This window comes from Neovison vison, chromosome 11 (genome assembly GCF_020171115.1).
Source record: "Neovison vison isolate M4711 chromosome 11, ASM_NN_V1, whole genome shotgun sequence".
Classification (NCBI taxonomy): Eukaryota; Metazoa; Chordata; class Mammalia; order Carnivora; family Mustelidae; genus Neogale; species Neogale vison.
In genome coordinates, this window is record NC_058101.1 from 37,175,859 (window position 1) to 37,197,035 (window position 21,177).

The 21,177-nt window shown below is 46.3% G+C and overlaps 1 protein-coding gene across 1 annotated transcript in view; it reads left to right on the forward strand.

Moving 5' to 3' along the window:
* Positions 1–661: 661 nt before the first annotated feature.
* The window catches only part of RELL1 (RELT like 1), a 59,650-nt gene continuing 39,134 nt past the window's right edge, over positions 662–21,177 (forward strand). Inside the window, exon 1 of the mRNA XM_044224763.1 lies at positions 662–860. Coding sequence (XP_044080698.1) covers positions 773–860 — 88 coding nt within the window. The 5' untranslated portion in view covers positions 662–772. The remainder of the gene's footprint in view (positions 861–21,177) is intronic.

A 21,177-nucleotide genomic window follows, 5' to 3' on the forward strand; every position in this document is an offset into this window, starting at 1 on the left:
AGCTTAGAGCAAAGCGGAGATAGGAAGAAATTTAAGTGATTTGCCTTTTCCTCTCAATTTTCAAACAGTGAAACTTCGCGGACAGCGGGGCGCCCCTCTCTGGACCAGACACGGAAGGGAACGCCAGTTGAAGAGAAATGCCAACAAAGAATTAAGATCGTGCCCACTCCGATGGTGGTCAAGTCAGGCCGTCTAGAGTTTCCTGTCCCGCTCTCCCTCTTCCTCCTGTTCCGCCCGCCAGCTCTCAGCGAACCGCAGAGAAACCGCCAAGTCCCTGCCCCTCCCCTGGCTCCCGCGCAATCCCCGCGTCTGCGCTGAAACCCGACTCGGAAACGAAGCGGGCGCGGCGAGAAGAGGCGGGACCAGGCAGAAGTGGGCGGGACCGGGGAGGCCGGAGGGAGGCGTGGTCGGACCTCGGTGGGCGGGACAGGATGGGCGGAGTCTAGGCCTAATCCGAGCGGCCCAGGCTGCGGTGGAATTTAGAAAGGAAGCGGGCGCCGCGGGGCGAGGCGGGGCCAGGCTGCGATGGGCGGGGACGAGGGCGGGGCCACAGGGGAAGCTCGGCCGCGGACAGGCGGAGCCCTGGGTTTGGCGGGGAGAGGCGGGGCCAGCCAGGTGGGTGGGGCCGGAGAGGAGAGTCCTTTACGGGGCGGGGTTCACAGCGCGCGGGGGCCGAGCCGTGCTACTCTGTCGGTAGCCGGCTCTGCGGCTGCACTGCCTGCAGGATCCCGGGACGCGGTGCCCCGGGGGTAGAGGGCGAAGGAACGCGGCGATGGCCCCAGGAGAAATCTCGGGGTCCGCGGTCCTGGCCACCGCCGTCTTCGTGGGATGCACTGTGAGTTCGCCGCTAGTGGCCCCGGGTGAGTGTCCCATCGGGGCCTGGGCGCTGGGGAGGAGACGGGGGTCCGGACGGCAGCCCCGCTGGGCCCTGTACTGCCCTCGCTCTGGCACAGCCGCGGGATCCCGACGCTGAACATCTGGCTGTTGGAGAGTGGCCCGGGCCGGGTGCGGCGCGGGGCGACCGCTCCCGTCCCTCCCTTCCCGCTTGCCCGGGACCCGCCTTCCCTTCTCTCCCGCTCCTCTGAGGACCTGTTACTCCTAGCCCGCCCCTCCGAGCTGTCCGGGGTGTAGGGACCGGGCCTGGCTTGGCTTCCTCCGGTTTCGCTTCCCGCCCGGCTGAGCACTTTGGAGCCCCGCGGACCCCTTGCCGCGCTTGTCCTCAAAGGCCCCGCGAGCGGAAGATCGACACCAGCGACCGGGTGCTCTGTCGTAGCTCCCCCCTCCTTTGTTTTATATTTTAAGACCTTGGGGAGTTCCGTTTCTTTCCTTTCCAAGTTTTCATTAATTTCAGTGGTTGATGAATTCTTGTAACAGGTTGGGGGCTTTCCGATGTCTTCCCCACATATCCTGGATAAATCAGGCTTGGAAAAAGGGAAGGCGCGTTTGTAAACTTACATTTTTTTTTTTTTTTCTTTGAGTCAATTCCTGTCACCACAAAGGAACCTTCTGTGGTCAGAGCAGGAAGCCACCAGCAGAGACCATAAAGTGTTGTCTTCAATGACGACTTCGGAGCAGGAGTTTTAATTGAAATCTGAGAGGAGGTGTAACTTTTATAGAAGTCCAGTCTTACACTCTTGTTTTTGTGGCTGTAGACCCCAGGGATTCCTTGCCACCGGTTTCCCTCTTAATTGCCACTTGACAGCACTAGTTAAAAAATAATAATAAACGCATACCTTCTTGGCCAATTGGGGTTACCACAGCTTGGAATGTTACGTCAGCAAGCTCTTCCAAGTCTTCACATCCAAATAATAAGCATCTGGAAGCGTTCCAAACGTGACTATCTTCTCCATAAAAACACATACTCCCGAGAAGATTCCAATCGCTTACATTTTTAAAATTGGCTTATCACTTTGGTCTTCACTTTTTCATAGAAAACAGGACATGTTAGGAAGGCAACAGGATGGAGAATATGTCTCTTGAGCCTTTATTAGCAGACCCGTATTTCCTTCAGTCATCCCTCCTGGGGAAATGGAAGCTAGTGACATGTATTACTGGTTGGGAGATTTTGCACCCCACTCCCCCCCGGTGTGTCATTGCTGAGACAAGTAGGTGCGTCTTCAGGTTCAAATTGGACTCGGGGTTGTAGACAGTACTTAGTTGCCCCAGAATTTGAATAGCTTAACCTGGGAGTAAAATTGTTAGGAAAAAATAAAATCAGCATTGGATGCAGGTAATCAGCTATCAGCGAGGGATGGCCATTCCTCGGGTAGGTTTGTGTTTCGGTGGATCTCTGAGCGATGTTCTGCCCTCAAGTCTGGAGTGTGACGAAAAAAGTTCCCACTGAATTGCAGAGCAGTGTTTTTTGATGAAAGTTTACCACTGAAGAAGAACTAAGTATCTAAAAAGAGTACAGAGTACAAAGGTGCCCGTGGGACTTGAGGCTTGTATGAAGAAAAGATGTTCTGACCAGCTAACATCTGGTCCTCTTGGAATCTCTGACGGTATTAATGTTTATAGGGAATATTTTAGGAAAGCAGGGAGAAGGAGATAGGCAGCAGTGTTGAGTACTCGGCTGAGTCGGGCGATTCATATGCTTTCCGTACACTTACTTCTCAGAGCCCTGTGATGTTCTTACTTACCGGGAGGCAACTGAGGCCCACAGCAGTCAAATAATTGGCCCAGTCACACAGCCCATGTATCAGTCCTTCAGTCAGAGAAGCAGAACCAGTAGGAGGTGTGTGTGTGTATCTTTATACGTATCTTCGATAACCTAGCCTGCCTAATTCCAAAGTTCATTCTCTCTACCGTACCCCACTTCTCCCCAGAGAGAAAATAGAACGGAAATCAACCTCAGCAGTCTTGTTGAGATTTTAAGATAGGGACCGTCGGACATCCTAAAATTGTAAGCATGTGGTTAGCAGAAGCTGGGAAGCAGAGAAAAAGGACAGATAACTTCACAGTGGGTAGTGACAATGTCTCTTTCTCTTCCTGCTTACGAGAAGAATCTCATTAAACTTCTGTCTCTCAGAAGCAGTATTCGAAACTGTATGCCACAGGCACCAGAAGGGATGGTTTTCCACATCTTGGCTTATTTATGCCCTTAAGGTCTCTGGTTACTCAATCCTTGGGCTTATTAATTTCTCTTACTAGACAATGGGCATGGCCTTCTGGAAAGGAGTGGGTGGAAAAGGTTCTGGGGCTGGTGAAGAGAGAAGGGCACTCTCCTAGAGCATTGTGGGCTTTCATCCAGCCTCCTGACTCCTCGTCTGATGCTAACGATAAGCTTTATTAAATTCTGGGTTCTCCTTTGGCCAGGTAGCACCCAAGCTGTGTGGTCACATAATAAACGTAGCCAGTGGTTGGAATGTTTTGAGCTTAGGCGTCCATACCCAAATCTAATTTAAAGAGGAAATGAAAACTTTGAGAAGTGCCTGTCATTCTCTGCTCCCACTTTTGCCCTCCTAAAAGAAATTAATCAAACATGATTTGGGAGTTTCAGTAGTTGCATTCAAAGGAGATAGGCCAAAGCCTCAGGCAATAGAAACAAAAATTTCATTGTTACTTTTTAAAGAATTTGGCTCTGATGCTGAAGTTTACTTACATGTTAAGACAAAAGAGAAATTATTTAAAACTGACAAAAAATGATTTAAACTGTCATTGGTTGAAACTACTATGTTGAGTGGTTTCTAATTATTTTAGGGCCCTACAGTAACTGGTAAAGATTTGGTGGGCTCCTGATAGCAGGTAGAATAAGGAGTCTGCCAACAAGGACTAAAATTAGAATCTGGAATTGGTTCATTGTAGACATTTCACTCTTTCTGGAGGAAGGACTACTGTGTTTGTTATACCCATCTTGGGGCAGGCTCTGGTCTAAGTGCTCAGATCATTTAATTCTTCAGCACCCTGTCAGCCATGTGGTTTTATTCCTGTATTTATAAATGAGAAAATCGGGTATCCAAGAAGTTAACTTGAAAGAGTCACTCAAACGTTCAAGTTGGATTTTGACCTTGAGTCAGGTCTGTTCACTTCTGAAGCCTATTTTTATTATTAGTAAGTCATTTTGGTTTTCTTGCTAGTGAGAAATGTCTCTTTCTATGAAGATACTTATAAAGAAGCACCAACAAATAGGCTAATGGCACGATATAGTGGAAAGAGCCTCACGTTCTAAGACAGCCCTGGCCTGGAAGTCAGGGAGAGCCCCTGCCACGTCGGGGAGTGTGACTATCTATGACTCTATTTTCCCAGCTGTAAAATGGGTGTGTGCCAGCTCCTGTCGTTGTCCGCCTTACCGACTGCCAGTGAGCATCAAATGAGCTGCTGTCTCTGAAAGGTCTTTGCAAATGGCAAAGTGGCATATCTCTTATCCTTTGTTCTGTTTCTTTCTGGATTTCTTCCCCATGGTGTCCAGTAGGCTGGACTTAAAATGTCAGCTGAATTGTCCAATAAATGTAGACCACACGTCCTATAAGGTTGTCATTCTGGAGGTGGCGGTGGGTTTGCAAAGATGGGTTCATTGTGCATTTATAAAAGCCCAGAGTGACACCTCAGATTCATGCATTTGTTGCCATTGACTGGGAGTTATGCAGACAGGCCTTCTTTTTCTATTTCCCTTCGGTTAAAATACACTACTCTTGGCCGTTTTGGAAAATTCTCCCCAAGATTTAAATATTTAAAGAGGAGAGACAGTCACCCTTTGATCGTGACTCCTTTTAGTTCTCTCTCTCTCTCTCTCGTTTTTTTTTTATTTTTGGCTTGGATAGGATCATAATGCAAATATAATTTTATCCAGTGTTTTCCTTTCTTCCTTACTCCCTCCCTTCCTCACTCCCCTTCTCCCCTCCTCCCTCCCTCCCTCCTTTCCTTCCATCCTTCCTTCTTTCTTTCTTTCCTCTCTTTCTTTATTTTTAAGATTGGGGCGCCTCGGTGGCTAAGGTTAAAGCCTCTGCCTTCAGCTCAGGTCATGATCTTAGGGTCCTGGGATCAAGCCCCTCATCGGACTCTCTGCTCAGTGGGGAGCCTGCTTCCTCCTCTCTCTCTGCCTGCCTCTCTGCCTACTTGCGATCTCTGTCAAATAAATAAATAAAATTTTTTAAAAACGTTTTTATTCATTTATTTGAGAGAGGGAGCACAAGCAGGAAGAACAGCAGAGGTAGAAAGAGAAGCAGACTCCTGCTGAGCAGGGAGCCCTACAACATGGGGCTCCGTCCTAGGACCTGGGATCATGACCTGAGCCGAAGGCAGATGCTTAACCCCCTGAGCCACCCAGGTGCCCCATCCTGTGTTTCTCATTTAATATTATACATGATGTCTCTCCAATTCCCTACCTACTCAAAAAATGGCTGCATAATATTTTATTATATGGATTCACTGATTTTTGCCTCATTGTGATTCTGTTTTAGATTTCACTTGTTGCTAATTATTTTTAATTGAATTTGAATTTTCAAATGAATTAGTTTTTTTTTTTTTTGAAATTAAAAAAATATATATTTATTTATTTGAGAGAGAGGGTGAAAGAGCATGAGTGGGGAGGGGCAGAGGCAGAAGCACACTTCCCGCTGAGCAGGGAGCCTGCGTCACGTGGGGCTCCATCCCAGGATCCTGAGATCACGACCTGAGCTGAAGGCAGACACTTAAGTGACTGAGCCACCCAGGTGCCCCTCAAAGGAATTGTTTCAGTGAATGTCTATGTGTAAAGCTTCGTCTAGATATTGATGACATCCATGGAAAATGAGTTCTTGGAAAGGCAATGTTGGGGTCAAAGGTGTTCATGTTTTAGAGGCCATTGATGACAGCTTTATTGGTGGTCTGAAGGTTGTCCTAGTTTACTTGTCACAGCAGTGGTTGAAGGACTCAGTTTTCACACTGTTGGTATTTTCTCAGAAAAACCCATTTGCTAATTTGTAAGGCACATCATGGTACCTTGATTGTTTCTGTCTGTCTGTCTTTGATTGCTGGGAGGTTGACTATGTTTTCTAGTATTTGAGCCATGTGCACATGCCTCTAATCCTTTTTGGATGATTCTGAAGTCTGAAAAGCTCTGAAGCCCTGAAGTTTTTGAGACTTTTTTGCATACCCCATTGGTGATAAAACCTAACCTGAACTGGTATGAGATTCTATAGTATGTATTTATTTCACTTAGTTTGAATATTGCTAAATTTTGCCACAGTTATCTCAGCACATTTGATTTCGGAGTGTTACATAATGTGTGCTGAATGCATTGCATTACCTTTCTAGAATCACGAAAGTCTGAATTTCGAGGCACATCTGACCTCCAGGCTTCCAGGTAAAGGATTTTGGTCCTGCATTTCCTCTTCTATGACTCATTTGTTCTTGTCTGTGGGCAGCCAAATGTACAACTGCTTAAAATAGTAAAATATCCTATGGAGAAAAGTAACTCCTCAAATGAGTGCTACCTCATGAAAAGAAGCACTATTTTGGTATCCGAGTGTGGAATCTGCTAAAATACAGAAACCTGGGCAAAGCTGAGGTTTTGTGTCTTCTCGGTGGCTCTGGGGATAGATGCCCACGATAATGACAACTTTATGGAGAAGCAGGCTACGTTTCCCTTCTGCTCTCTTCTGCCAGTTACTGACATGGCTGTCTTTGTAAGGGAGGAAAAAACCCAGAATCTGCCCAAGGACTTTTTGGGGAGGGAGGGATGGATAGAGGGTGGCAGATAACCCAGGCAAACTGAGTTTCTGCCTTTTGCCAAATTCTTTGGAACTCAGGGCAGCTGGTTTTCTATTCCGGCTTCGCCACCATCCCTCAAGGCCCCCACCTTCTTGTCCTTGCTCATCCCAGTATTCTTTTTTTTTTTTTTTTTTTTTTAAAGATTGTATTTATTTGAGGGAGACAGAGATAGGGAGAGATAGGAAGGGAGAGCGCAAGCTGGGAAGAGAGGGAGAAGCAGGCTCCCCACTGAGCTGGGAGCCAGACCTCAGATCATGACCCCAGCGGAAAGCAGGTGCTTAACCCACTGAGCCACCCCGTCCCCCTGCTCGTCCCAGTGTTCTGAACAGCTGCAGCTTTACGACTCTCCTCTCCCGTCATTCTGTTTGCACGCTCCTGTGTATGTGCATTTTGACTGCTAAATACAATGCCATGTTACCAAGGGAAAAAATTATTTGAGTCACTTTCCTCATCTGTATTAGGGAGAAAATATGGTGGAGTTGCCTCATGGAGTTGTGGTGACAATTACATGAGCGGAAACAGGAGAGTTCATGGTACAGTGTTTGGCACACAGTAAGTGCCAAGAAAGTATATTATGTTTCTTTTGTCCTGAGCCAGATAGGAACCCACCACCATGACTGGTGAGACAAAGTTCCTAACCGCTCCAGCATTTTCCTTTCAGGTCCTCTGCGATTGCCGGAGGCATCCCATATCTCTTCTGGCTTCAGCTCGGCTTAAGCTCATTGTGTAACAGCTGGGGTGCGGGCTGAGGAAGCCATATTGGGCAACACCAGAGCAGGGAGGAATTCTAGAGACCCGTGGGCTTGGCAGGGAGGTCCCTTGGGATGCAGGGGATATGTGGGGTGAGCCATTAGCTACCAAAATTAGGCAAAGAAGGAGAGAAAGGCAAAAGGAAAAGAAACCATTGCCTTTATCCGGGTAGAATCTGACACTTTGTTCTGGAAGAGTTCTGGAAGTTTCATCAGTTATCTGGGTATCTCGAGCCAGTTGATCTGAAAGTATAGGCACGAAATTTTGACTGGCATTTGATGTGATCATCCTCCTGACATACTCTGATTATTCAGGGTTGGACTCATCATTGCTCCTGTTCTCATCGCTTACTACTGAATGTCGTCTTGAAGTAGAATCTTGTGATGAATGTGGTTTAATAAGAAATAGATTTTAGTCTTTGCCCTCCGTTCCTGGCACAAAGCTCCTCAAAACCCAAAGCTTCTCAAACCCTGAGAAGTCTCCAAGTGGTAGGGGAGTCTTTTGTCATTCATGAGGAGCCCCCGGGGAGCGAATGTTCTGGACTCAGGGTGGTACCCTAGGTAGCCACAGGATAGGCCTGGTCCTCTGAAAGGCCCTGTGATTAGAGGACTGGAACTTGCGGCCTCCCCCACTCACCTCTGGGAGCGGGAGAGTTAGCACAGAGAGTGTCTGATTAAGTGCTTTAAAAAAGCTTTTGAACAACAAGTCTTGAGGAGCTTCTGTGTTGGGGAACGCCTGGAGGAGTTGGAAAGTATCCCATCTGGAAAGCCTGGGCCTTCCCCATCCTTTCCCCACACCTTACCACATATGTCTCTCCACATATGTTCCAGAGTTAGATCTTTTCTCATAAACCGGTGATCCAGTAAGGCAAATGTTTCTCTCAGTGTTGTGAGCTGCTTTAAGCAAATTAGTTGCACCCAAGTAGGGGGTTGTTGTGGGAACCTCTGATTTACAACCTTGTGGGTCAGAGGCACAAGGCGATGGCCTGGACATGGACCTGGCATCCGAGGTGGGGGAGAGGCCGTCTTGTAGGACTGAGTCCTTAACCTGCGGCACTGATGATCTATCCAGGTAAATAGCCTCAACATAAAATTATTGCTTGGTGATGTTGGGAAAAACACGTATTGGAATGAGGAGATAGAATTCTGTACCATTAGGGCTAGAAGGGACCTTGACCATCTCCTCAAAGCTTATTTAGAATTGAGGACCCTGTGGGCCTAGCCAAGACTTAAGGGAGCTCCTTTACTCAATCTAGGACTCTTCCCATTGCCATAAAGCTGGCTCCCCACTGAAGTGGCCCCACTTCTGCTGCTTCTGACAAGTCTTCTTGGGCTACATTTGTGCCCTTGGTGCTGCTGCCGGTTTCTCAGCTCTCTGGATCTGGCTGAGCAGGACTTGAGATGCATGACTTTGGCTAACTGACTTACAGAGCAACTGTGGTGTTTTTAGCCATAAAACCCTCGTTAGAGCAGAGGGGATTTTGGTCGTCATCTTGTAATTATGCCTCTCTTTGCAGATGGGGAAACAGAGCCCCGAGGAGTTCAGTGGCCCGTGGGAGTCAGCAACAGCATTAGCCTGTAGATAGAGGAACAGGCCATTAGGTTTGGTGAGGGGAGGGCCTGTGCATGTGTCTTGGGCACTGTCCGCGGCTAAGATCCAAGTCCAGGACCTAGAGCAGAGCAGATGCTTAAATACTGGAAGGAAGCAAGCCAGAATAGGAATCCAGGTGTCTGTCTCAGCTCTTTGTTTACAATAAGGTGAAGGATTAGGCTTTCCAATATTCACCCACGAATGTTAGCTAGAGTTTCCTCTCTCGGTCCCTTCTTGAATTAATAAGAGGCTGTTTTGTCTGCCAGCTTCTATGGGCCATATTGTTCCCAAAGCCTGAGGTGGAAAAATCTGGTCATTGAGAAAAAAAAGAATGACAATAGAAGGAAGAAAGTACTGCTTCCTCGGGTCAGTGCGGTAGGACATTGGTATGTTTGGAAGTGTCGGTGAAAAATTTCAAAGCAAAAGTTTTCCAAACCCAAATCCATTCATGAAACTCTTTTCAAAGGTGAACTAAATTCAACTGTGTTTCTGAGACCCATACACCAAAGGCATCTATTAATGTGAGTCTATCATGTGCCATAATACTTTCTGTCTTTCTTTTATACCTTTGTTTCACTGGTGATATATTTATTAATTCAGCAGATGTTAGTAGAGGGCCTTACCGTGCACGAGGCGTGGGGGATGAAGCTGTGTGAACAACACAGACTCAGGCCGGGCCTTCGCGGGAGCGAGCAGCATCTCCGGAAAACGGTAGAGCAGGCGGTAATGGTCACGTGTCTTTAGTATGCATGGAACGTGGCCCAAGTCCCTAACCTGGAGCTGGGGGTGGGGTGAGAGGCCAGTACAGGTGTGAGCAAGACCTTGGGGAGGAAGTGACATTCAAGCTGATACTGGTAGAAACGTTGGCATTAGCGAGGTGGAGAGAACGGAGGGGGCAGTGGAAGAGAGGAGGTGAGGGGTCTGTCTGCTCATGACACAGATGGGTCCCTGGGCCCCAGAGGGTGAGTCAGTGGAGGTGGGAGGGGACTGGAGGATTTGCTGTCCTCACCCATCTCCCGGGTGATGCTGCCTGGGTATCATACCTGAGCAGGGAGTGGGGGACGGGGGACGGGGAAGAATTAGGGGGATGTGTTCCTCTTAACCGGGAAACCTCTCTCCTCTTGGTGCGCGGTCCACATCCTGTTCTTCCCTCCAATCCTCCAAGCTGAGAGCAAGGGTAGCCCTCCCAAGAAGCCTTCCTTCGCATTCCCTGTGATTCTAGCTCCTGGGAATGGACACATGGAGTCCGTGAAGGCCTGTTGCATCCATTCTGTCTTATTAAACATTGCATCCATTCTGTCTTATGAAACATTAAATGCTGGGCAGTTCTCACTGTGTTGGTCTGACCTGTGCTCCTTGAGGCAGCAGAACGTAGAAGACACACTCGTCATGTGTCACAAAGACACGGTTTCGTCAGATTCTTGCAAAGCTATCTGAGCAGGTGGCTGTTGCCTCTGTCTCGCAGAGATGAGGAAACAGATTTACCCAGGAATCACCAAGCTCAAGAGAAGTGAAATGTCTCACTCACGTCACTGAGGAGGGGAAACCGCAGCTAAATGGATGTTCCTTGTTCTCAAATGTTCTCTATTATTATTACCATGTGAAAGTGTATGGACTATGTGCGCCGCACCACAGCTAGAAGGAAGAGTTGTATTTAATTTTTGTTTGTCCTTTTTTTTTTTTCCCACCATAGGTCCATCTACTTAAAGAGGAAACAGAGGCATCAGAAATTGAGTGTAGATTTTGCTTTTTAGTGGAAAATGGGCCGTTTTCCAAGGAATCCTTTAGGAATCATCCTTTTGCTTTTACAGTAAATCTTTGAATGGAATAATTTGATTTACATAGCATTAGGTTTACAAATGAATTTTTAAAAGTTTTGGCATGAGGGGGCTGTTAAGGAAAAATGGACCTCAGTTTCCTAAAAAGACACAAATTAGACAGTTAAACCATTACCTTCTTTTGTTAAAGATTTTTTTTAAAGATATTATTCATTTATTTGACACAGAGATTGAGAGAGAGAGAGAGAGAGAGCACAAGCAGGCAGACTACCAGTCAGAGGGAGAGAGAGGAGCAGACTCCCCACTGAACAAGGAGCTCGACTTGGGAGTCGATCCCAGGACGCTGGGATCATGACCTGAGCTGAACGCAGATGCTTAACTGACGGAACCACCCAGGCTTCCCAAGCTGTTACCTTCTTAACAGGCCAGATAAGTCTAGCTGAGTGGTTGAAGATTTATAAAGAACCTATACATAAAATACCATGTGATCTGTAGAGTTAAAAAAACAAACAAACAAAAAATCCTTTTCAATATCAGCAACATGCCTTCCTCCCCCGTGCATATATACAGACATAACGTGGTTCTGTGAGATTCCTGAAAGGGGTGGAAGCTTGAAGAATTCACTGGGCTTTCTGTCTCACGATTAAACTCGGGAACGCTCGTTCTCAAATGGTCTAAAGCTCTTCATAGCTGGAAGTCTCCAACACAATCGTGTGAATTATCTACGTTATAAAAACAGCAGTCCGGAATTTCCTGGCATTGGTGAACTGGCAGATGGCTAATGAGCAGGCATTCCTTCGTTTTTCTTCACATGTTTGTGCTATATGCGTGTACAGCCTTAATTCCTTTGCAGCTTCCTCAGTTCTTTCCAGCCTCCTCCTCCTCAATTAAAGGCAAAACACGAAACAAGCAAGGCTAGAAATAAGATGAATTAAAGGTTGCTGGAAGCCAGGTGATAGAGCCGAGAAGCTGGGTTCCCAGGGTAAAATCTATTTCATGTGCACGATTGCCAAGTTAGTGTCTTGTCTCTGTAGGTGAAACAGGTAGATATTCCCTACAAGCAGCATGCAATTCCTTAAAAAACAAAGGACCTTGTTTGAGATATTATTAGGTATTGTGTAGGTATATTAAAAAAAAAAGTGGGGCGCCTGGGTGGCTCAGTGGGTTAAAGCCTCTGCCTTCAGCTCAGATCATGATCCCAGGGTCCTGGGATCGAGCCCTGCATGGGGTTCTCTGCTCAGCAGGGAGCCTGCTTCCCTCACCCTCTCTCTGCCTGCCTCTCTGCCTCCTTGTGATCTCTGTCAAATAAATAAATAAAATCTTAAAAAAAAAAGAAAGAAAGAAAGAAAGAAAAAAAGAAAAAACAAGCTTGGTTTCTGTGCTCTGCAAACTTGTGATTCAGAAGGGAAAGATAAGCTCTGAATACAAATCATTGTAGAAGAATGGAGAATGAGTTTGGTACAATCCAAGAACTACAGAGCTCTGCGTGGGACCGCAGAAGAGGGACTTGCCTTCTGATAAGAGAGGTGGAAGGGACTTGAGCATGCCGAAAGCCTGGCATTGTAAGTGGACGCTAAAGGGAGTGGAGGGGCGGCACAGGTCGCACAAGGAACAGCCTGTGCGAAGGTGCAGAGGCAGGACAGGAGAAGTTAGTGCAGACCTGTATGAACGGACGGTTGCACAGTGAAAAGAGGGGAGACTGAGGTGAGGCTGTGGAGCTCAGAAACTATGCCCTGTATTGTGCAGGCAGTGGGGAACGAAGGCAGGGTGGAGTGGAGGATGGGGCACCCGAAGTGGGGCCCCCGCCTAGCCCCGGGATGTGATGGCGGATCCCCAGAGGCTGAGCTCGGTTAAGTCCTGAGTTTGAGACATGGCCCCAGTACCTCAGCACGTCAGCTGATATTGCTGTTTCTTCTCCTTGTTTCTAAGTTTCCTCTTTGGAGACACTGGGAGACAGAGAGATGGGGGGAGGGGTGGGCAGGGGGCAGAGGGGCGATGGTGAGGGGAACATCTGTTCTTTATGCATCTCAGAATTGTTTGGCATTTAAATGAATAATATGGTCCTTTGTGATAGAAAGTGATAGAAATAGGACACATAGTGTAGAAGTTTAATACAATACTCGTGACATAATTTTTCAAAGCTTAAGGAGTGCTGGGAAACTGGAATCATGAAGTAAGGGCGGTGTTCAGTCTTGATGGTGTGAGGGCCAGGAAATGTTCATTAAGGGTGAAAGTTAGCTAATTGTGTATTTGTTTTTGTTACAGTAAATCCTCTGACATTGTGCAAATCAGCTTGACTTCTGAATAGTTATGCATTTATTTTCAGAAGACTGTTGAGCATTTCTGTTTCTTTCCCCCTATTGTTGGTCAGGCTCTCATTGTTCTCTCTTCCGAAGCTTCAGGTCAGGAGGACAGTGTTGGCCATCAATGTATAGAGCAGTGTCTTTAAGTAAAACTGCAGATCAGCACTGGGAAGATTTCTAAAGCCCTGCTTGGCTAAGGGTTTCATTTCCTTGTCATTTCTGGCAAGTCCGTTTTCTTCTGTCCCTTGGTTGGTTTTTTGTTTTTTTGTTTTATTTTGTTTTTGTTTTGTTTTGTTTTTGTTTTTGTTTTTGTTTTTTTACAATAACGTGACCAAGTTGATTTGGGGAGAGGAAAATAATCTGCTTGGAAGTGCTAGTATACATTATATACTGTATATATAGTATATACTCATATATATCAGGCACCTCCAGATTATGGAAATGGTAGTTTCACGGTCAGTGGCTGTGACCTGTTCCTACGTGGGAGTGGGAAGGGGGAAAACAAAGAGAAAGAACATTCTTTCGTTTCAACCCTATGATAAAATAGTTGATCTTTCCATTTTGTTCAGTGCTGTATCTTGATACATAAATGAGCAAAGACTCTAGACTTTGAGTCCATATGGAATAATAAAATTTACGTGTATTTGTCCCTGGTTCCCAGGCGCAGACCTCCTAAAACCCTTGGGATCTTTTGAGAGCTAGGAGTGTCTTTTGTTATTCATAATGAGCCCTTTTTTACACCTTCCTCCTCCCCCCCGCAACCCGTCCCCCACACTTTGCCCTGTGTATCTCTTTCATTTGGCCCTTCCTGAGTTACATATCCTTTATAATCAAACTGTAATCCTAGGTGTTAGAATTTTCCTGAGTTCTGTGAGTTATTCTAGCAAATGGCTCAACCTGAGGAAGATCATGAAAATCTCCGAATTTGTCATTGGTTAGCTTGGGGACACCATTTGCCACTGGTGGCTGAAGTGGGGCCATTTTGTGGGTTGGAGCCCTTAAACCTCTGGGGTTGGCACTAGCTCCAGTGGTTGGAATCAGAATTGAATTGAATTGTAGGACACCCAGCTGGTGATGGAGAATTGATTGTTGGAAAGTGAAATAGTCAAGTCTTTCCTGTTTGGAAAAACCAACTCATGATATTAAAACATTACTCCTGGAGGACTCTCTTTGAAATTATGGGGGTTTACCATTTAGATAAGGACTCAAAAGGCATTTAAAGAAATATAGGGGGAAAGAAAGGAAATTATCAGGCCAGTGCCTTTCTGTTTACGTATTTACCTTATGTTTTATAGTGTAATAAAGTAGAAGTCATACCACTGTGTGGTTTTCTTTGACCCTTCTGTCTTGTGGTGTAACTCCAAGATTTCATAGCATTGTTTCTGCCTCCAGTCAGTGGAAATATCTAGTATGTAAATATTAGGGATTGCACTTACAAGTAATTTCCTTACTAAGGGTTTTCCAGAATTACGGTTTACCTCTATGGCATTAATATTACTCTTAGGTTGAACCATATGAAATCACCAATATTTGACCATTTTTGACCTACAGTGACAATAGTTTCATAGTAAGGAGTGTTTCTTATTGACATCTATCTACAGCTTCAAAAAAAAAAAAAAACACAACAGGGGTGTCTGGATGGCTCAGTGGGTTAAAGCCCCTGCCTTTGGCTTGGGTCATGATCCCAGGGTCCTGGGATAGAGCCCCGAATCAGGCTCTTTGCTCAGTGGGGAGCCTGCTTCCTCCTCTCTCTCTGCCTGCCTCTCCGCTTACTTGTGATCTCTGCCTGTCAAATAAATAAATAAAATCTTAAAAAAAAACACACACACAACAAACTATAGTGATTGTCATCAAGACATGTTAGAAAATGCAAGAAGCAGAAAAAGAAAAAGGTGCTTCCCATGTTCCACCACCAAAAGATACAAAACACTAAAAAGAAATTAAGATAACATAATCTTACCACACAGAGATAACTAGTGTAAACGTTTTGCTATCTTTTTCCTCAGTAAAACTGGGATCTTGTTAGCTCAAGATCCTGCTATGTGTTTATTTTTTCGCTAATGTTTTTCATTTACAATTGATATAATTTTAGACAAAGGGATATGGCAGATTCGATCTCTTCACAGGGATTGTTTCTATTGTTTTAAAAGTGGAAGGGAAGTTTAGGATTTCCGGGTAATCAACAATCGTAACTGTTAAATGTGTATCAGGATGCATTTTTGATTTTGCTTTTTAAAAATGACAGCAGGGATTTTCTTTCAATTTAGTACTTGATACCAAAAATATAGGTAGGTTGACTTAAAGAAAATAAAAAACTTAAATGAATTTTCCCAATCATTGACTCACTAGGAAAAACCATTCTGTCATTCTACATTTACTGCTGAATTAGATGAGGTAATAATTACCCATAGATTTCCTCCTTAAGACTGTAACTCCACTAGAGTTGAGCTATGGATAATCCCATTTCGAGGAAATTTCAGCTTCAGAACTGTTAACTCGCATGTCAGAGGCAGTAGAGGCTAGAGTCTGGTGTTCCGGAGCCTGGCTGCTTCATTTAAAATCTTATGAGAGCTACTTGCCAACTGTGTGACCCGATGCAAGTTACTTGACCTCTCTGTGCTCTACTTTTCATATTTGCAAAATGGAGTGGAAACAAATAGTACCTGCTTCATAGGGTGATTGCCAGAGTTAAATGAGTTCATCCCTGTCACCTACTAGGAATGGTATTTCTACAAAGTATGCACAAATACGTGACCGTTATTAATAGTTTTCTCTGGGTCTAACCCGTGGGGCTGGTTTTCAGAGTTCTTGTTTGAGTTTTGTGCTAGTTACCTTCACATTGTATTTTCCCCTTAAACCCGGGTTTTCTGTGTCTAGGGTTTTCCTAATTGCTTCTGTTTATTCTTTCCCTTCTTTGCCTTTTTGCAAAGTGACCTTATTTTGTCTCCAAGCTGCCCCTGCCCCGCCACTTTACATCCGTGGACTTCAACGGGGACTCGACCTTGGTGCTCCAAATTTACTCATCTTGGCTTCCCGCTTCTGCGTTCCCAGGAGGCCGGCCACGTGCCTGTCTTGCAGGAACCCTGCCTGCTTAAGTGTGACTAATGGGAAAATCCTGTGTTGAGGACTTTTGTAGCATTCTGTTTAATCATGCTCCTTTTCCTGTTCCTGGAAGGAAGGGAAGCTCGGGGCCCGAGTGGGGGTTGCGGGAGCAGTGGCCGCGGCCTCGCGGTGCTGCCCTGGGATCGCCGTGGTGGCAGGTGCTCCCCACCTGTGGCGGGCTTTTGCAGTGATTCAGCCCCCCATATCCAACTCAGCCTCCTCCAGTGTGCCTCCTGGGGTTCATGCCTTTTCCTACGTGTTGGTTTCGTTTCCCCAGCTGAGCTGTAAGCTATGTGAGGCTAGCAGCCTTTATACACTTACTAGCCCTGGGAACGATTGTAGCAGCAGTTAAAAACTACCATTTAGGGGCACCTGGGTGGCTCAGTGGGTTAAAGCCTCTGCCTTCGGCTCAGGTCAAGATGTCAGGGTCCTGGGATCAAGCCCCACATCGGTCTCTCTGCTCCGCGGGGAGCCTGCTTCCTCCTCTCTCTCTCTGCCTGTCTCTTTGCCTACTTGTGGTCTCTGTCTGTCAAGTAAATAAATAAAATCTTAAAAAAAAAAAAAAAACCAACCTACCATTTATTGGGCACTTACTCTGTGCTAGGCAGGTGGGGAAACCCACGTTCATCTCATATAATGCTCAGAAACGATTCTCTTATTATCTGCATTTTAGGGATGAGGAAGCTGAGGCGCAGGGACATGGATTGACTTACCTGGGGGTCACAGAGCTAAGAAGCAAGTTGAATGAACCCTGTGCAGCAGAGAACAAGCTGGTTCCTGCTTTTGCTTCTTTCTTTCTAGGGAGCAACTTTGCCATAGACCTCAGTTTGGATCCTGGCCATTCCCCAGATGAGTGACCTTGACCTCAATATTTTGTTCTTTCATGTCCCCATTTCTAAGATGCATTTGGTAATAACGCCTATCTCAGAATTATGACAATTAAAAAAAAAAAAGATAACGGGAGTAAAGACGCCGGGCACAGGATAAGCACTCAGTAAACGTCCGCAGCTATTAGCAGTTGGGACTAGCGTGCATGACCTTCCCTGGTGAACCCTAGCGCTCCACAGGACAATCAGTCTGTCTGCCTCTCTCCCTCCGCCCATCTTCCTTCTTGAAGCTCTTGCTTAGCTCCAGCCAGCTCGGCAACACCCCGTTGTTTTCCCACGTGGTTAGCTTGTGTTGTCTTCGGCGTGGTGGAAACTGCTTGGCTGAACTCCGACCCTGGCAGGGGCGGGCTGTACCAGAAACCAGGGACCTAGGTCCCGGAGGCCTAGTCCTCTGGGCCAGCTCCCTCCCTGGGAAGCTCTGGAGGAGTCCGTGGCTCCTGAGGGACCCCCTTCCCTTACCCTCGCTCTTGCAGTCTCTGCTGGAAACAGGCCAGCTGTCCTCTTCTCCTTGAGTGGCTTGGTCCTGACGCTTGCCGTTAGCTTTCTCCCCTAGTTTAAATCATTTCTAGCCCTGTCCCTGCTTGGGCTCTTGGAATGCACACGAACAGATCTGTGAAATGTGGGCAGTGGCTTTGGTAAGAGTATGTGAACGCCTCTCCTGACTTATCGTCCCTTTATGGATCTAGCAATTTGGAATGTCATGGACTCCCATGAAAGTCTAGTTGAGGGCCAGTTCCCCAAGCTGGGTTTAGGAATGTGCAGTTCTTTGTGGCCTTCCTTTGAATCTTTGCTAACGGTGACCTTCTGTTGATTTCGATGAGCACAGGGGCTTGCTGGTAGATTAACGTCGTTCAGAAAGGACTTACCCAACAAGTGTATAAAGCTATGGACTGTATCAGTTGTCCAGGTCCAAAAATAATCTACTTCTGTTTTTTAAAAACTGTCAGTATTTGGCAAAGGGATGTGTAAGTACAGCAGACATTCTGTCCTACAAATAGCATCTTGACCAAACGGCCGATCAAATTACGGGGAAAGCGGACACTCAGGGACCCAGCAGCCCTTCTGGGAGGGGATGGAGTCTGCTTTCCCAGTTTCACAGGTTCTGTGTAGCAAAGGGGTAAGGTGCTCAGCACTGCGCTCCAGAACTGTGAGAAGGATGAACAGGGGCAAAAACAGGACACCTTCCCCTCTGCTTGGGGAAACAAGGGCGTTTGACTTACACCAGGGTTTTTCTGTGAGTTCTTTTTTGTTTGTTTGTTTTTAAGGTTGTATTTATTTGAGAGACAGAGAGAGACAGCATGAACGGGGGAGGGGCAGAGGGAGAGGGAGAAGCAGATTCCCCACTGGGCAGGGAGCCCGATGCGGGGCTCGATCCTAGGACCCCCAGATCATGACCTGAGTGGAAGGCAGCTGCTTAAGTGACTGAGCCACCCAGGTGTCCCTTCCTGTGAGTTCTGTGTCACATTTGGGATTCCCAGCTTTGACCACAGTTGAATGCCCCAGTGATGTGTGTTACACTGAAGGGGGTGGGGAAGGTGCCCACACGTGTGAGTCGTGGTTCTTCTGTCTGGCTCCTTTCTCTGCCTCTACCCAGTGATATCATCTTAGGCCACTGACTTACTGGCAAAATGAGGATCTCATCTACCTTCTTGGCTACCTTCTTGGGGTTAGAGGTTTCCATAAAATGATGAATATAAAAGCTTCAAGTGTCATTTTGGGTAGGAACTTCTATATCTTATATGATGTCTCTAGCTTATATGTGTGATTGAAGATTTTCCTCTGCCTGTCCCTTGCTTTCTGTCCCTTCCCTTCCTTCTATTTCTGGAAGACTTGTAGATGCCATGTAACTAATACGGTTAGTACATATAATATTTGTGTCAACTGTTGAATTGCTTCAAAGTACAATACTTAATAATAATGTGAGAACATACCTCTGTGAACAAGATGCTTTCCAATAGATAGGAAAAAAAGCGTTCCTTTCGCCTTCGTACTTACTGAGGGGTAAAATAACGTTATACTTTAGGACGATCTGTTGCTTTCGCAATGAAAAATTAAAAGTGGATAATTTAATGCTGCTGAGATCTTTTTTAAAAAAATGAATTTGTTAGAGGGGCGCCTGGGTGGCTCAGTGGGTTAAGCCTCTGCCTTCGGCTCAGGTCATGATCTCAGGGTCTTAGGATCGAGCCCCACATCGGGCTCTCTGCTCAGCGGGGAACCTGCTTCCCTTCCTCTCTCTCTGCCTGCCTCTCTGCCTACTTGTGATCTCTGTCAAATAAATAAATAAATCTTGAAAAAAATGAGTTTATTAGAGATTTCATCTTGCTCTAGCACTGGTTTTAATCATTTTTCATGAAGAAGATTTTTACACTAAAAAAAGGTGCATGCAGATTTTAACATTATTGCTCATAATAGGGTCATTGGGAGAGAGGTGGCCTTTTTTAGGGTTTAAGGGCATTACAGTGGGTGGGTATGGGCCTGGGCTCCAGGCTGACTCTGTGATCAGCTGCTGATGGTTGAACCTACTGTTTGCTGTGAGGTGTGTGTCACTAGATAAAAGCGAAGGCCACCTCCACTCTTCCAGGCCCTGTGAGAGACGGAGGCTAGGAGTGAGGGGCCTGGGGGGTAGCGAGAGCACCTCCCTTGCAGATGTTGTGGAAATGAAATGACATTGTCCAGAAGCATCCAGAATGGTGCCTGTTCCACCGCAAACACTCAGTAAATGCTGCCGTTACGATCGCTTTGGTGTAGCAACTCATTCTTCATAACATCCTACCCGTCTCAGAGAATCTGAAGTGAAGATAGGATTTCTGAAGTTTTGTTGCTTCAAGGTCACTTCAAACAAATGACTTTTTAAAAAAGATTCCATTACGGGGCACCTGGGTGGCTCAGTGGGTTAGAGCCTCTGCCTTCAGTTCAGGTCATGATCCCAGGGTCCTGGGATCGAGCCCCGCATCGGGCTCTCTGCTCAGCGGGGGAGCCTGCTTCCTCCTCTCTCTCTCTCTGCTTGCTTGTGATCTCTGTCTGTCAAATAAATAAATAAATAAATAAATCTAAAAAAAAAAAAAAAAAGATTCCATTACTTTCTCGTTTGGATGTAATTTGCAATTTGAAAGATGCAGAAGGGGAAAATAAGTGTGTCTCTCACGCCTCTCCTCCAGACATCCAGCCCCTCGCCTGAAGACAGACAGTGATCTCAGTAGCCAAAGACTGTCAGATTTTTAAAAATCCCCACACTGGCGATGCTGAGTGGTGAAAGATAGAGGAGAGGCAGGGCAATGGGGAGATGGAAAAAGAGGAGGAGGGGGATTCAGCGGGGGTCTGAACTGCAGAACCCTGAACCATGAGCATCGTCCTGGCTTACACCCCTCTCTGAGGACCCCAGGATGTACCCTGCAGCTCGGGGTCCACTGGGGGCCCTTCGGCCTTCCCTGCCTTGCAGCTGTGGTGGGTGGCCTCCTGGCCTGCATCCCGAGGCAGATACTGGCAAGTTGACCTTGGAAGGGAGAGGGAGGCCAGGTTGGTTGAGCTTTCTTTTGTCTACTGAATGCAGACTATTGTTTGAAGGACTCCGGAAGGTTCAGGAATCATCCAGAAGTTGAGGTCCTTGGCTGCTCTAACCAGTGGGATCCTAAAGTTAATCCTCTCTCAAGGAGCAGCTGTGGGGTTGTGGCTGTTGTCTGTGTGCAATCTTCTGACACCCTTGGGAAATTGTGTTTGGTCAGGGAGTTCTGTAGCCTTTAGAAATAACTTTCAAATGGGGAATCCAATCCAACTGTGGAGAACGCTAGGGACTGTCTCTAACTGCAAAATTAGTTTTCCCCTTCTGGTTTCAATTGAAACCTTTACAGTATCTGTCATTATTTTTAAGTATCTTTGTTTCTTTATACTGACCTTCCCCTAGTTTCAATCCTTTGTTCTGGTAGCTACCTGGGGTTCAGGAGTGATTCCGTTTAGCTCCTCAATCTCCTACTTGTCAAGAATGTTTGTTCCCTTTTTATCCAGTCAAATTCAGTTTTTCTTTTGAAACCTAATGTAAAGTCCCTTTTCTTCCTGGATCGCACTAATTACTTCCCTTCC